This window comes from Ursus americanus, chromosome 28 (assembly GCF_024610735.1).
Source record: "Ursus americanus isolate L20-20 chromosome 28, mUrsAme1.1.p, whole genome shotgun sequence".
NCBI classification, from domain to species: domain Eukaryota; kingdom Metazoa; phylum Chordata; class Mammalia; order Carnivora; family Ursidae; genus Ursus; species Ursus americanus.
Window position 1 is genome coordinate 3363489 of NC_142154.1, and position 15969 is coordinate 3379457.

General features: G+C 38.6%; 1 protein-coding gene across 2 annotated transcripts in view; it reads right to left on the bottom strand.

Annotated features, from left to right (window-relative positions):
* SH3GL3 (SH3 domain containing GRB2 like 3, endophilin A3) overlaps positions 1–15969 on the bottom strand; it is a 134222-nt gene that overhangs the window by 42802 nt on the left and 75451 nt on the right. For both annotated transcript variants that reach the window (XM_045813147.2, XM_087856589.1), the window contains exon 2: positions 5321–5389. In XM_045813147.2, the coding sequence (XP_045669103.1) occupies positions 5321–5389 (69 nt within the window). The remainder of the gene's footprint in view (positions 1–5320; positions 5390–15969) is intronic.

Genomic DNA, 15969 nt, shown 5'->3' on the forward strand with positions numbered 1-15969 from the left:
TAAGCCCCACTAGATGACTGGATATACTTGAAGGTCTCTCAAGCCAACACAGGGCTTGTCTGAGCCAGACTTTCCTTATCTGCTGAGTGAACTTGATGTCTAACTCACATAAGGACGCCCTGATAATGATTTACGTTAGAAACTACCACAGTAAATCAAGAACGAAAGAATCATTCTCACTAGCATATCACTAACATAAACACCCACGTGTTCCATCTGCCACGTGAAGACTGAATCTTCCCTTCCACAAAACTATTCCTGGACACTGGCTGCTGGTTAACCAGACACCAAATGTGAGAATATACATTTAAGTTAAATATGCACATTACAATAGCTTTATTTTATACCATCAATAACCTGAAAGAAAATGCAAGGGAAAAGGAGATCTCATTCATAAGAGCAATTTAAAAATACACAACGATAAGGAATAAATATAATGAGAAATGTACACTATTTCAAAAACCATATTCCTGAACGGGAAAATTTAATTGTACAAAGATGTAAATCCTCCCCCAAATTAACATGGACAATTAATTCAAATCTCATCTCAATTTTAATTTTTTTCTTTTTTTTGTTACAACTTGGCAAATTAATAATAAAGTTAGGTTCATGCCTCACACTACATACCAGATTACAAATATAGACCTAAGAACAAAGTGTAAAGGTACTAAATTATACAGGAGTGTATTTTGAAATATGTGGATGGAAGAATCTTCTAAGCATGACCCCAAATCCAAATGTCGTGTAAGTGAAAAGACAGTACACAAAGTTTGACAATATTGGCAAAATGAAAGAGAAAGAAAACTGTACAAGGGACATGCGCTTAGAATTCATAATATACAGAACTCCCATTTAAAGGACAAAAACAAAAACAAAACTCAACCCAACTAGAAGGGACAAGAACATAAACTGGCAATCCACAAACGGGGGAAAGTATAAGTTCAAGCACTTGACAAAATAGTCAGAAAAATTCTAAATTAAAAAGGAGATACTTTTCACTCACCAGAGTGACCAAAAAAATTTTTTTAACTGATTTGACCCAATATTAGGTATTATACAGGTGTGGAGGAATGGGCCCTTTGACACACAAAGAGCAAAACAGATACAACTCTGGAGATCAAGGTAAAGGACCTACTAATGGGCATATTCATGCCACTCTTGGACTTCCAAAAAGTTATCACCTGGAAACACACCAGCAAAGTGCAATGACGTAAAAGGATGTTAGACCATGTTATGTCATATAAAAAACCGAAACCAACTTGAATGATAGGCAGTAAGCGATTGGATACATTGTGCAACATCCAAATAAAGGAATACTCTTTACTCATCGGACAGAAAATACAAGGAAGTGCCACACGTACTGGAAAGATGCCCATAGAGCACTGTCAGGGAAAGAAAGCAAGTTGTAGAGTGCTTTGTAATACAAGAAATTCATTTTTGTAATTGAAACGACGACAATCTGGTCAGGGTCAGAAGCTTTCAACCAAGCTAGCTCAACCAGCCTGAAACTGTATTTGTTCCCTTAGCTGAATGCCTAAATCCAGGGCCCCAGGAAGGTTTAAAAACACAAAGGCAGTATGTAAATGATGAAGAAATGAACACACTTGCATTACTGGTGCACACGTGCCCGCTGTGTGCAAGGTGCGTGCGCGTATGTGCATCTGGCCTTGTAACAAGTTTTGTAAGCTCTGAACTCTCTTCAGTACGTTTGACTGTTTATGAAGATCATTGAAATGTTTAAGAGAATAGGATCACCTAAATGTTTATGTTTTACTAGAGTTTCAAGAAATGTAAGTACTTAGGAAAGCGATATTTTAAATTTGACGTGACATTAGAGCAATTCCATGCATCGCGTTTGTGATTCTAGACATTTGAAATGTCTAAGAGAATCTGCTTAATGTAACTGGAGATAAATGTTTAAGGATTTAATCTGTTAAACCTACGATGTAAGGGAACCTACATGAAGATTAACTGAAAATGATCACCCTTTTTACGCCAAAACTACTAAATTTATAAATAAGATTCAGCAGTTCAGTTTAAGCTTAAGAAAAACTAGGTTTTAGGGTTTATAAACTTTCCTAAGTTTCATATTAATTAAGACACAACTTAGAGTGTTCCCTTCCATGTATCCAACCTTCATGAGACATGAAAAGCCACCAGGAAGGCTAGGCGTCATCTCTGAAGGGTGACAATGAGATCTGTGTCAGGGGTACTTTCTATTTTAGATCCTTCTCTATCTTTTGGGAGGAAAAAAAGCCAAGAGGCAAGTGGCCAAAACTCACAGGCCTTGTGTGCACAGACGAGAGCAGCTTTCAGGACAGCCCCGCAATCGACACTGGGAATCCACCCTTTACAAAGTGGAGGAGACGCCCACTAGCCACGATGGCAAATATGGGCACTAAAGATGAACACTGAAAAAATAATCCATGCTGTTTAAAAACAAAAAAATAAAACAAAGCCTCCCTCCTAGAAGAACTAAGGAAATTGTGGGCAGGGGGAGACGCTCAGGGTAACAAAATGCTGTGCAATGTCTGCTGCAAACCATTAGAACAAACGGGAAAGCACAGAGGTAAAATTATTTCTGTAAAGTCTATTTGGTATGAAGGCATCTTTGTCCACTGATTAAATCTGTAATTTCCTTCAAAGGTTGGCACCCTACCCCTACAGTGCCCCAAAGCCTGTGCCACTGACTCTTTCAGGCCTCAGCCTCAGCTGGAGAGCTGCGAGCAGCCCTGGTTACTATGATGGTTGTTCACAGTATTCTATTTTTTAAAATTATTTTTAAAAAGAATCCATATGCCCCCTCAAAAGAAGAGAATCCACACCTGCCACTATATCCACCTTATTCCTTAAGTAATTTATTTGTGCTTACCCTTCTCTCTCTCGGTCACACTTGGTAGAGGTGGCTTTTTGGGGGAAAAAATAGTTCTTGGTTTTAGTTATTGATTCTACCTTTTTGTTGTTATTGTTTCCTATTTTATTGATCTCTCATTTATCTGTATTGATTTCTTCCTTCCACTTAAAATGATTTAATTTGCTGTTATTTTCCTAGCTTCTTGGCTTAAATGATTTATTCATTTTCTTCAAGCATTTATTTTCTATGAAGTATACTGAAGCTGTAGCCATATACCACAGGTTCTGATATATACAACTCTGTCTCTCCTGACTAAATGAACTTTGATTCTACTTTTCATTTCCTCTTTAAGCCAAGAATAATTTTTACACATTTTTAAATTTCCAAACATCCAGAATTGGGAAGGTTTACTTCCTTGTAATCCTTGCATTCTATGATTTTACACTGGGAAATTTTTTTAGTTTTTTCTGGAGACTAGTATATGATTATCTTAATTGTTCTAAAAGGACTTAAAAAGAATACAGATTCTCAATTTGAAGAATGCAGATATCTGTGTTTATAATCAAAGCTATTAATCATATTTTATACTAATTGTCTATGAGCCAACCTATTATTATCAATTTAATCTGTTATTTTATGAGAGGTATATGAAATCTCTGGACTTTGTTGATTTTCCATGTATTTCTGACAACTTTTACCTTATGTATTTAGATGCCATGTTATGTGGTGCGTAGTGGTTCATAGCTATTACAATTTTCTGACAGACTATATGACTGCATCTTTTTAAATAATTTTTTAGATCTATTTATTTTAGAGGGAGAGAGACAGACAGAGAGCACAAGCAGGGGGAGGGGCAGAGAGAAAGGGAGAGAGAGAATCCTCAAGCAGACTCCAGGCTGAGCACAGAAGCTGACGGGGGGCCCAATCCCAGGACCCTGAGATCATGACCTGAGCCAAAATGAAGAGCCGGCTGCTTTAACCAACTGAGCCACCCAGGTGCCCCCTTTTTATAACTTTTTCCATTTAGTGGGTTGTGGGGTTTTTTGGCATCAAATTTTACTTTGACATTACTGTTGGTCCTCCATTTCTGGTTAGGATTTGTCATGGAATATCTTGATTCCTTTGTCATTTCTATGTCATGTTTTAAGTGGGTCTGATACTCTCTGATTAATCTCTTCCAGAAAGTCCTTCAAACTTCTGGTCACATATTAGATATTTCCATGCTTTTCGCTGCTTTGCACTTCTGTCATTCACTGGGGTTTTAGGAAGAAAAGGAAGTAAACAAGAGGGATCTCAGTCGACTCATCAACTGAAACTAAAATTGCTGAAATGTGCTTTTAAATTTAACATTTATACTGAATCATTTTGTGAGTAATAAAGTTACACATGATATCTTTATATACCAAGGGATTTTTAAAAGCAATTTCAGGTATGCCAATGATGTTAAAATATTTCTAGGCTTTTCAATTTTCAGAAATTAAGTTTTTTCAAAAGCAAAACAAAATGAGCTTTTCCTCTCAAAGCATTAACATTTCTCGAAACCTAATAGTGTTCATCCAGAATATAAAGAGCTCCCTGGAGGACAGTCCGGCCACGGCCAGGGTATCCTGATGACAGGAACACTCCAAGCCATAGCCCGGGATGAAACTTCCTCCCCGTATCTGATGATAGCTCTACAACCTGCTATACACTGTATCCTCGATGCTACATCTGAGGATGCTTTGCTTTCTCTCTGCCCTCTCTTATCTGGGGAGTCTAGTTATTAAAACAAGGCTATGTTTAAAGGGCCCAAGACCAAGGGGAAGGAAACTAAGGACGCTGATAATTACCAGTGGTCCCAGTTCTACCTCCACCTAGGATATTCCACACAGCTGACCAGGAAACAGCTTAAGGGACAGAGATTCTACAGTCTTCCTTTGGAAGTTGTTACAATCATTTCTGTAACAAACTCATCATACTTTTCTCAGTGCTTTCACACATATTAATTTTTTGCATAATTATCCCAGCATCCACGTGAGGCAAGCAGGGCACACATTATCAAACTTGTGTCACCGGTCAGAAAAGATGAAAGAGCTTCTCGAAGTCCACATCACTGGTTCTAGTGACAGAACCCAGATAACTGTTACTTGTCGCACAGCTTCTGTAACACATGGGAACAGAGCCAGGGTCTTCCACACTATCAATCAATCTTTATGTATCGGAAGGGTCTCATCCCAGAAATACATTTTGATGTTCCAGATACATCATCACAATTACTTTGGTTTTTTTCCTTGCAAAAATTGTTTGCCAACACTGACCATCTTTTCAGGATTCTGACTTTTGTCCACTAGGGGGAACCAACTAGCCATATCCCACCTCCACATTAGAGGGTCTTTACATCCCAGATTCCCACTAATATCCTTCACATTATCACATCACAATGAAAATCAAATCTGTAATACAACTGACATTAACATGTTCTCTTACCCTCTCCATGTCAAGAAATTCGTCATCTAGTTTCGTTCCTTCGACACCACTTATTTTTTCACTAAATAGCTGCAGAGATAAACAGAAGTTAACTGCATTGTATAATCTGTTATCATAGTTTCTGACTCAAATTATTACAAACAAAAACAAACTCACGTTCAGCTTGCTGCATTTCTTACTAAGTCCTTTAAGAAAATTGTTGGAACGAGTAAACAAATCAAAGGACATTGGAATATGTGTATTTCTCACTCAACAGATATTAATCATGCACCTACTGTATGTAAAGTACATAGCAGGTGCTCTAGCAGAAACACAGTAAATAAGATCCTTATCATCCAGGAACCTGGAGTTCGGCAGAAGAGTTAACACACACACTCAACTGAAATACAAGGGAAGAAAGATCCGAACAAAATACTGTGGGTACAAATTATTGTAAACATACAAAGTAACAGGCATTTCAGTGATTCATAGGATTCTGGGAGACCACAGTGTGGGGGGGGGGGGCATCCCGGACCTGTTTCCTACAAGGCTTGGCATTTGAGCTACCCATTTAAGGATAAGGGACATTTCAACAGGCAGCACTGAAAAAGCCTCGCATGAGGCAACGCACGGAAAAATGCCCAGAGACAGCAATGTGTAGGACGGGCGTACCACCTTGCCACTCTGGTACTTAGACCAGATAATTCTCTGTTGCGGGAGGCTGTCCAGATGCTTAACATCATGCCTGGCCTCTACCCACTCGATGCCAGCAGCACACACATACCCACGCAGGGACAACCAGAAACGTCCCTGGATGGTTAAGAATCGCTGGTAGAGAACAAATGTGTTCAAGAAACAGCAGGAAATTTGGTTTGACTACAATGAATAGTGATCGAGGGAGAATGCAGGAAAATGAACACTGGAAGTTGGAGAGGGCAGATCACACAAATGCTCAAATGGCCCGCTGGAAGGTATGACTGAGCAGTCCCTGAAGATTCTTCGTCCAAGACAGTGCAGTCAGAGAAACCCCCTAGCAAAGTGACTCTGGTTCCAGTGGGGGTTGCTTTAGAGAACAAGGAGGAGGGATGAAAACAAGTTAAATCACTTTCTTTAGAAAAGCACATCAACGTAATTTGTTTATACCTTTAAAATATTGATATGAATTTAAGAATCAGTAGTAAAGCAGGGGAAGGGTTTACCATCAATTAATGGTAACAGGATTGCAGGTTCTTTTACATGTAAGTATGACTTTCTGCTCCTATTTACACTGCGACTGTAAATACAGTATTACTCTTTAATATGAAGAATGTAGGTGTAGACAACAGGTAACTTCCATTCAAGGTGTGAGGAGGAATGACTTGGACAGAGTAGACAGGGGAAGAGTACACAATGGCCATGATCTTTTATCTTCTCTGTAGCTATGTCTCTGCAGCTTGTCCTGGCCAGAGCTGGAGACTACGTACCCCCTGAGTAAATCTGGGTTGGACTTGACACTGGTTTTGAACCACAGACAGAAGCGTAGGCCTTGGCAGATCTCGTATGCTTTCAGTCATTCTCTTGAAACCCTGCTGCCACCATGTGAACAGGCCTGGGCTAACATGCTGGGTGGTGAGAGGCAAGTGGCCCAAACACCCCCCTCAGGACAACCAGGCGCTCCCCAGAATCAGAGTCCCGGTTGACCTGCAGTGGACTGCAGGCACAGGAGATAAGCCATGGAAACAGGAGTTGAAAAGATGATGGTTGTTTTACAGGAAACACTGGAGTGCTTTGTTACTCAACAAAAGCTAGCTGATACACTACACAATAGCTCTTGTTTTTCAGGCTCAGTACAGATGTCAGGGGGATTCTCCTAATGCCCTGATGCAAGGTACAACCTTCCCCAGAAACTGCCGAATCCCAGGGCCACACACCGAGCAGTGTTTACATGGAAGTATTCATCAATTAGACCCCCAAACACCTTTCTGTCAGTAGTGAAACCATTTAAAATACTAGTTCTTAACTTTGGAGGTAATACTCTGAGACTCTAACGTAAAGTTACACGACCACACCCCAGGAAAAACACCCATTTTGCTGCAGGGTAGATTGCAAAAATGGCCACAATGCCTTGTAGCTCCTCCCACTAAGAAGTGCGGTCTGCTTGTCTACCAGATGACTAGTTTTTGTCAATAGAATAGAAAGTAAGTGACACGGCGTGAGCCCTGAGTTCAGGTCTTACAGGTAGGTTACAGCTGTAAAGTGGCTGCGTAGATCTGCTCGCCCTCTGAGCTCCACTCTACCCATCGCACGTGGATAAGCCTGAGCTAGCGTGCTGGAGAAGGAAAGCCCACTCAGAGCAGATAAGCCTTCCAAGCGGAGTCCTCTCAGAGCACCAAACGGACCTGGCAGCTGACTACCAACAGATGAGTGGCTCAAGCCCCGCTGAGAACAGCCAGACCAACAGACCTCCCGAGTGAGCCCGGCCCAAATCACAAGTTCACAAAACTGGGGATAAAGAGTTTCTGCTTTTGAGTCACTATGCTTTGAGGTGGTCTGTTCTACGGCAAAACACCAATACAGTTGCCTAGAATTTCAGAGGGCTCCTGGAACCCCCTCTGCAGAAGCCCATGCACGGGTCCCTGTTTTAAAATACCCATTTGAAAAGCTCCTTAGCACTGACAGGCAGACCAGAAACTTCCTTAACCTGAATCCAGGCTTACCGGTTCAGGTTATACCTGTTCTATTTTCAAAAAGCAGAGTGTCTAAGAGAAGGAGGAATGTTCCCACTTTTAAGAACAAAAAATAGTGAGATTAATATTCCTTTCTTGTTTGGAAAGAGACAATAATATAGGGCGGTTTACAATATGAGTCACAGGTTAAGAGTCATGATCATTCTGCTTTTTCTGAATTACCCAGCGATGTTCAGCTGTTTCGAGAAAGTAAGTATAAATATACATTTGGTATCAGCTCCTTAGACCATACAATATTTGATACTTCCTCACTCAAAGAATATGGCTGAGCATCTACTATGTACAAGGCACCACAACTAGTACACGGACATAAAGACGAAAAAGACAAGCGTGACCCCTAGGGGTTCCTGACCACCTCAAAGAGGCACAGAAACTGAAGTTCTATTTCTTGTAAGTGTTGGGAGCTAAATATAAATACTCAAGTTCCTACTTCTAGCGAAGATAACTAGATAAAATCAACTCTGATACACTCCCTCTGCTCTGAATACTTGGCAATGATAGACTGAATATCAAAAAAAAAGGGGGGGGGACCATAAAGATAACCAATGCTTTTAAAACAGAATCAAATTTTTTCGTGGACCAGAAAAGGAAGAGAGAAACACAACACGATGGACAGGGTTAAGTCTCAGTTGTACTGGTGTCTTGTCTGCCACAGGCTCTGGTGGCCAGCAGTCTGGCTCCGGTTGGGTAAAAAGGTATCTACAAGTTCCCCGTGAGACAAGAGCCTGGAATCAGGCTGTGCTTAAACCCAGGGGATGGGGAGGAAAAGGAAGTTGGAAAAAACATCCATATGCAAACCACTGTCTGAGTTTAGCACCTTTGCCAATCTACAGGCCCAGGGAGACTGGAGAGCAAGGAAGCAACTGGGTCACCCCCAGCTCTCTGGCTAGATCAAAATACCCCCAATATCACCAGAGAACAGAAACCACTCATCAGCACTGGGGCCTTGGGAAGCCAGGTGGAAGAACTCACAACCACTAGAGAGAAGTGAGCAAAGATGGGGTACGAGTAACAAAGACACCCTCCCCCATAAAAATTAACCACAGAACTCTAAATTCTAGGGCACAAGGCTAAATCTAACACCAAGTAAGAAAGCCAACAAAATTATAGATCACAACATGAATTCACTTGTGGTAAATATCATTTTATGAAACAATATGACAGAAACCATATATGTATGCTTATGATATTATCAATACGATAAATGAAGGAATAACTTCTATTAAAGAGCAAACAATTACACAAAAGGGAAATTTTTTAAATTGCTATTGGAAATGAGAAATATGGGAAATAAAAAACACATAATCATGAAAACAAAATATTCAATAAATGGGATAAATTTCAGACTGGGCATGATCAAAGAACAAACTAGTAAACTAGAATAGATTACTAAGGAATGTATGGAAAGGACAAAAAATTTTAAAGGAAAAAGACCTTTTAAAAAAAATACGAAATATCCATTTGGAGGATAAGATATGTCTGATTGGCACTCCAGAAAAAAGGACAGAATAAAGGAGACTCAGTATTTTAAGAGTTAATAGCTCTGGGTTTTTTTGTTCTTGTGGGGTTGTTTCTTTGTTTTTTTTTTTTTGTTTTGCTTTTTTTGAAAACGGAATGAAGGTATGAGTCCACAGTTTAGAAGTATACTCAAATGCTAAGCAACGTGAGTATTAATTCACAAGAGTTCAAGCATAAACAATTCTGAAACTCCCAGTAAAACAGCAATAAGATTTACAGCAGACTTCTCTTTGGCAACAGCAGATTCCAGGCAGCGATGGAATATCAGTTTCAAAGTGCTAAGAAATGTGAAAATCTAGAATTTTGTGTCTCCCTGAACTGTTACTTAATAAGAAAAACAAAACAAAGACATATTCAGACAGACCATCATAGTTTCTAATAAGAGGAATGTTAAAGTACTTCATCAAGGAAATAAAACTTGATCCATGATGGAAGGTGTGAACTGTAAAAAAACAACAGTAGGAACAGAAACTGACACACTATGGTGGCAAATGTAACTACTACTAAAAACAAACAAGCAGAGACAAATATGTGAGTTCACAAAAGGGTAACATTATAACCTTAAGCAATAGTAAGATGGGAGGGGGAGGGCGTTCAGTGGCTATTCAGAGCACTGCAAGGTTCCACCATGTTCAGGAGGAGGTGGGAAATGGACATCACTTTAAACATTGTTAAAACAATAGATAAGAATCTGTGTTATATAATTAATGGTAACTACTAAAAGCATAAAACGATAATCTACATATAGTACTATGTAGGTTATAACATAGTATGCATAACAGCACGTTGGTGGAAAATCACTGTTTTCCAATCCAAAAAAAAAAGAAAAACAAGAAAAAAAGGTTGGCAAGGTCGGGGGTGGGGCAGAGAACAAAGGGGATTACAAATGGAAACCACAACATAGGAGAGTAATAAGTTTAAATACATCAGTAGTTATTATCCATGTAAATCATTAAGTTCAACATGCTAAAGGATAAATATAGTGGATTTTTAAAGTTTTTATTTATATTTTTTAGTAATCCCTACACCCAACATGGGGCTTAAACTCACAATCCCCAGATCTAGAGTCATGTGCTTACAGACTGAACAAGCCAGGGGCCCCCAGAGTGGATTTTTTAAGTCCCGCTATCTGCAGCTTCTGAGAGACACACCTAAAATATAACTGAAAATAAGTAGATATGTTAAACCTACTATGAAAATGCTGATAAAAGAAAGTTGGTAACAATAGTATCAGACAAAAAAACTTATTTAAGGCAAAGCACGAATAAGGATAGAGAATCAATCTAATAATAGAAGGAGAAATCCCCCAAATTACTGTTACAATAATGATCCACCTAACAGCACAGCTGCAAAAAACTAAGAAGAAAGCAAAAACTGAAAGAAATAATTTAAGTCCACAATCATAGCAGGAGATTTCAGTACAACTCCAACGGAAAACTGAAGGCCCAAATGTGAATTAAAAAAAAAAAAAAAAAAAAGACTTGGAAGGAATATAGATGATCTGAAAGACCAACCTTGATCAAATATGAACACATCTACCCATCCTTCCAGCCAATAAACAGAAAAATGTATATTCTCTGCAAGTAAAAATAAAACATTAGAAAAACTGACCACTTACTAGGTCACAAAATCAACTAACACCATATAGAACATTTTTTAAAATTTTACCATCATGCCCTTAAATTAGAAATCAATAATACCAGGGGCACCTGGGTGGCACAGCAGTTAAGCGCCTGCCTTCGGCTCAGGGCGTGATCCCGGCATTCCAGGATCCAGCCCCACATCGGGCTCCTCCACTGTGAGCCTGCTTCTTCCTCTCCCATTCCCCCTGCTTGTGTTCCCTCTCTCGCTGGCTGTCTCTATCTCTGTCAAATGAATAAATAAAATCTTTAAAAAAAAAAAGAAATCAATAATACTAATAAATATGTAGGTATAAAAATTTTAAATTTGGTCCTAAATAACAATGAATTATGAAAGAAGCCCTAATAGAAATTACAAAAAAACCTTTCATTTAACAATGAAAATAGTACCCATCAAAACCTGTGTGGGATGCAGCAAGAGCGCTGTTTAGAAATCAATGAATTACCTTAAATTCATCAACACAAAAAGCCATTTCAACTTAACGTTTCAAATATTAATGACACAATGTCATTCAATCTAATTCATGAAGTATCTGAAAGTCCACCAACTCTGAGATCATTCCACATGCCACCGCTCACGGGCCCACTGAGAAGCAGAAGCCGATGGCCAGAACACAGAAATAAGTACTGTTCCATAACACAGATGCAGAATTTGCTATTAGAACTCAGATGGAAGGAAGCAAATTATATGGATGAGGAGGTACCAAGAACGCTCCAGAACAGAACCTAGAAGGATATGTGGAGAGCACCAAAGAGACCAGAGAAGAAGTGGCATTTCCAGCAGAGAGAACAGCATAAGCTAACACATAACTTATTTTAAAAAGATATGAAGGCATTCAGGAAACAGCACAGTGATCGATAAGGTAACTGATATGAAAGACTGACCCCCAATGAAAGTGAATATATAAGCATATGGGCTGGGGCCAGATCCTGAGGCTGAACTTAATCGTGTGAGCAGTGGAGACGTTCAAGCAGGGGAGTAGATGATGAGATCTGCCTTTCATCCAGGAAGATCACCCCCTTGGCCCACAGGAGAAGGCACCAGACAGGCACCCGAGGACGGGCAGGGAGCATCCACTAGGGGACCACAAGGGACACACACATGAAGAGGTAGACTGGGGAAGAGCGTCAAAATTTCACTCTAACACTCTGCCAACTACCTTCTTCAACGACAAATGCAAGCTGCCCTCACCTGTTCTGACCTGGGCTCGCCAGCCAGGAGCTGCAAATCTACAAACGTGTGGCCAAGTCGGCATGGCTTATGTAATCTTCCCCCGGTGAAAAAGACCACGCTGGAAACCAGGCATCCCTCAGGGTTCCTACAGTCAGAGACAGAAGCCTATTTGCCGTCCTCCAAGTTCGTCAGTAATAGGAAAACAAAAAGCATTTCCAAAGACTACAAATGGAACACTGATGTAAAAGAAGTTTATCTGGGGAAAAACAAAGGTTTTGCATTTGGCTTTTCAGCTAGATGTGTCGGGGGTTTTAGTGGTAAATGTTAACACAGCCTTCACCACCTTCTTGTGCAAATATCTGTTGTCAAAGAAACCTTGGCTTCTCCACCTTCTTCCCTTTAATGAAGCAAGAAATTAAACAGCAAGAGAGCCAGAACCTAAGAGAAAATGTAAAAAAGCAAAATTTATACCTCAGGATAAATTAGAAAGTGCTCCAGAACAGTATTTCCTAACAGGTATGCCACAAAACGCTGACTGCCAGGCAAATGAACAGCTCCTTGGCCATTAAGTCTGGAAACACTAGAATTAACAAAATTGCCAGATTTCTTTACCAAAACATTTTTCAGAGACTTTAAAATGGAAATGACACTGTGGATTTCCAAGGGGGTTCATATAAGATGTGGCATCTCCCACCCTTATTTGGTCATGGGAGAGGTCTCATACAAGGAAAAAATCTCAGAAGAGATTTCTGAGAAATATACTTTGAGAAGCCCTGCACCAAAAATGTCACCCTCTCTACTGGCTCCCTTTGTTTTTTTGTTTTTTGTTTTATTTTCAACCAATTAGCAGTCATACTCTGCTTTTGTCGGCTTGGAAAATATGACAATACGCAATTATAAATACAAATAACTAAGGTTATTTGTAAGTTGTTAACAAAGTGATCTCACTGTACTAGTTTTATAACTTTTCAGAGTCTAAAATTATTTCAAAATTAAAAATTTTTTAAAAATCTCTGAAGGCTTCAGAAAGCAAGCAAGGCAGTCTGGGATCTGAGGAGCCAAAATCACGAAGAAGAAAAATGCATTGAGAAGAGCCATCCATTTACAGCTGCCTTTTCCCTTCGGAAAAATGTCTGCCTCACAGCACAGGACATAAAGGCTGAGCAGAAAGCACCAGCCTAGAACTTGCAGAAGTCTCCCTGGACTGAGGAGAGGAAAACTGGAGTGCACTGTAACCAAGGAAACCAACATACAAGAGGCCAAAATTACAGCAACATAAAGAAGTGAACTTAACAGGTTATGTGCAATTTCCTCTTGAGGCTTCTGACAATTCCTAAGCTGCATATACACAAAGCAAGATGCTAAGATACCAGTACGAAGAGGCCGCTAGAAGGCTAAACATCTAAGCAGAGATTTCTGCAGTATCACAGTGATCGAGAGACAAAATTGGAGTATAGGACTGCCTTTCTCCTCATTATTTGTCAGAATAAAACTAAATCCTCCTGGAGGAAGATAACATCACCCAGAACTACTACAAGTCTTCACACACAGTGTCTCTCAAAAAATCTGGTATACCAGGAGACTGAACAACAATAACAACAAACTGAAGCTAAATTTTATTTTATTTTATTTACTTTTTTAAAGTAAGCTCTACACAACTCCAAGATTAAGAGTCACATGTTTTACCAACTGAGCCAGTCAGGTGCCCCTGAAACTAAGTTTTAAAAAACATAATCTAATACATAATCCCAAATTGACATTAGAAATTATCTTCAAGACTGGGGCGCCTGGGTAGCTTAGTCGATTAAGCATCTGCCTTTGGCTCAGGTCATGATTTCAGGGTTCTGGGTTCGAGCCCCGCGTAGGGAGCCTGCTTCTCCCTCTCCCTCTGCCCCCCTCCCCGCCCCCGCTCATGCTCACTCTCTCTCAAATACATAAATAACATCTTTTAAAATAAGAAATTATCTTCAAGATAATTATGATTACCTATGTTCAAAAAAATAGATGACAAAGTTAAATTCTACTGGAAAACATTAAAAGAGAGCAAATGGAAATTGCAGATGAAAAATTCAATAACTGAAATTCAGAATTCAACAGCTAGATTTAATAACAATTAGATGCTGAAAAAGAGAGAATATCTGCAGTGGAAGATAAATCACGGGAAAGTAAATTGAAACATAAAGGAAAAGAAGATTCAAAATACACACAGAAAAGACATTAATAAACATATAAGACACAGTGGAAACACCTAATATATGTGTATTTTAGAGTTCCAGAATGAGGGGACAGAGAAATTGAAAAGAAGCAATATTTGAAGAGAAGATGGCCAAGAATTGTTCAATACAGTCGAAAGACATCAAACTACAAATTGAAGCCCTTCTGTGATCTCAGCAGATTATGAAGAAACACATACCTATAACAAGTCTTTTGTCGAAGACCAAAGGCAGAAAAACTTAAAGAAAAAATACACGAAAAAAGCAACAAAGAGATTGTGAGCTGACAATGTTGCAGAAATCATGGCACAGCTACAAGACAGTGAAATCACAAGTTACAAGTGTTGACAGAAATTCTCTGCCAACCTAAAATTCCATTCTCAGTGAATATACCCTTCATAAAGGAAGGCAAAATTCAAAAAATATTCAGACAAAAGAACTGAGGGAATTTCTCATTGACACACAGCAAAAGAAGCACTAAAGGGAGTTCTTCAAATAAAAGAAAAACATCCCTGACGTAAATAAGGAAATACGGCAAGAAACGAAGAGAACCAGAAAGATAAATCTAAATGGATACTGACAGCTTGAAACAGTATCTTACGAGGTTTTAATATATGTGGAATTTTAAAACATAAACACAATGGCACATAAGCCACCACTAAAGAGGGAGAGATAAATTGTTAATGGGTCTTTTATTGCTTGGAAGTTTTAAAGTACTAATTAAAGAAAGACTCCACCACATAAAAATGCATGTTGTAATCCCTAAGGCTGCTTTTTAAATAATCATAAATATATAATAAGCAAGATGCTAGAGAAGAAAATGGAATAATAAAAATGCTTAATTCAATAGAAAGTAAAAGTAAAGAAACAAAAATGGGACAAATAAAAAATAATATAGCAGATTTAAATGCAAAAATATCAGTAACTATTACTTGAAATGTACATGGACTAAATATTTCAACTAAAAAATAAAAAAACATCAGCCAAGATTATAAAATATTAAACTATATTATTTTCTGCCTATAAAGATGTACATTAAATATGATATGATAGGAAAATAAACAGAAAAGATATATTGGACAAACACTAACTTCTACAACAACAAAAACTCTTGAAAAGCTAATCCTAATATATAAAATATACTTTTAGAGCAAAAACATTATTACTAGAATAAAGAAGGACATTAAAAAATGATGAAATGTCAATTCAAAATTAAGAAATAAGAATCCTAAATCTGTATGCATTTAATAGCATAGCCTCAAAACAAATAAAGGAAAATCTTATGGAACTGGAAATAAATGACTCCAAATATTTCAATTTTTTAATACAGCTCTCTCAGTAACAGATAAAACAGACCAAAAAGAAAAAAGAAAAGAAAAATCAGTACATTGACTTGACT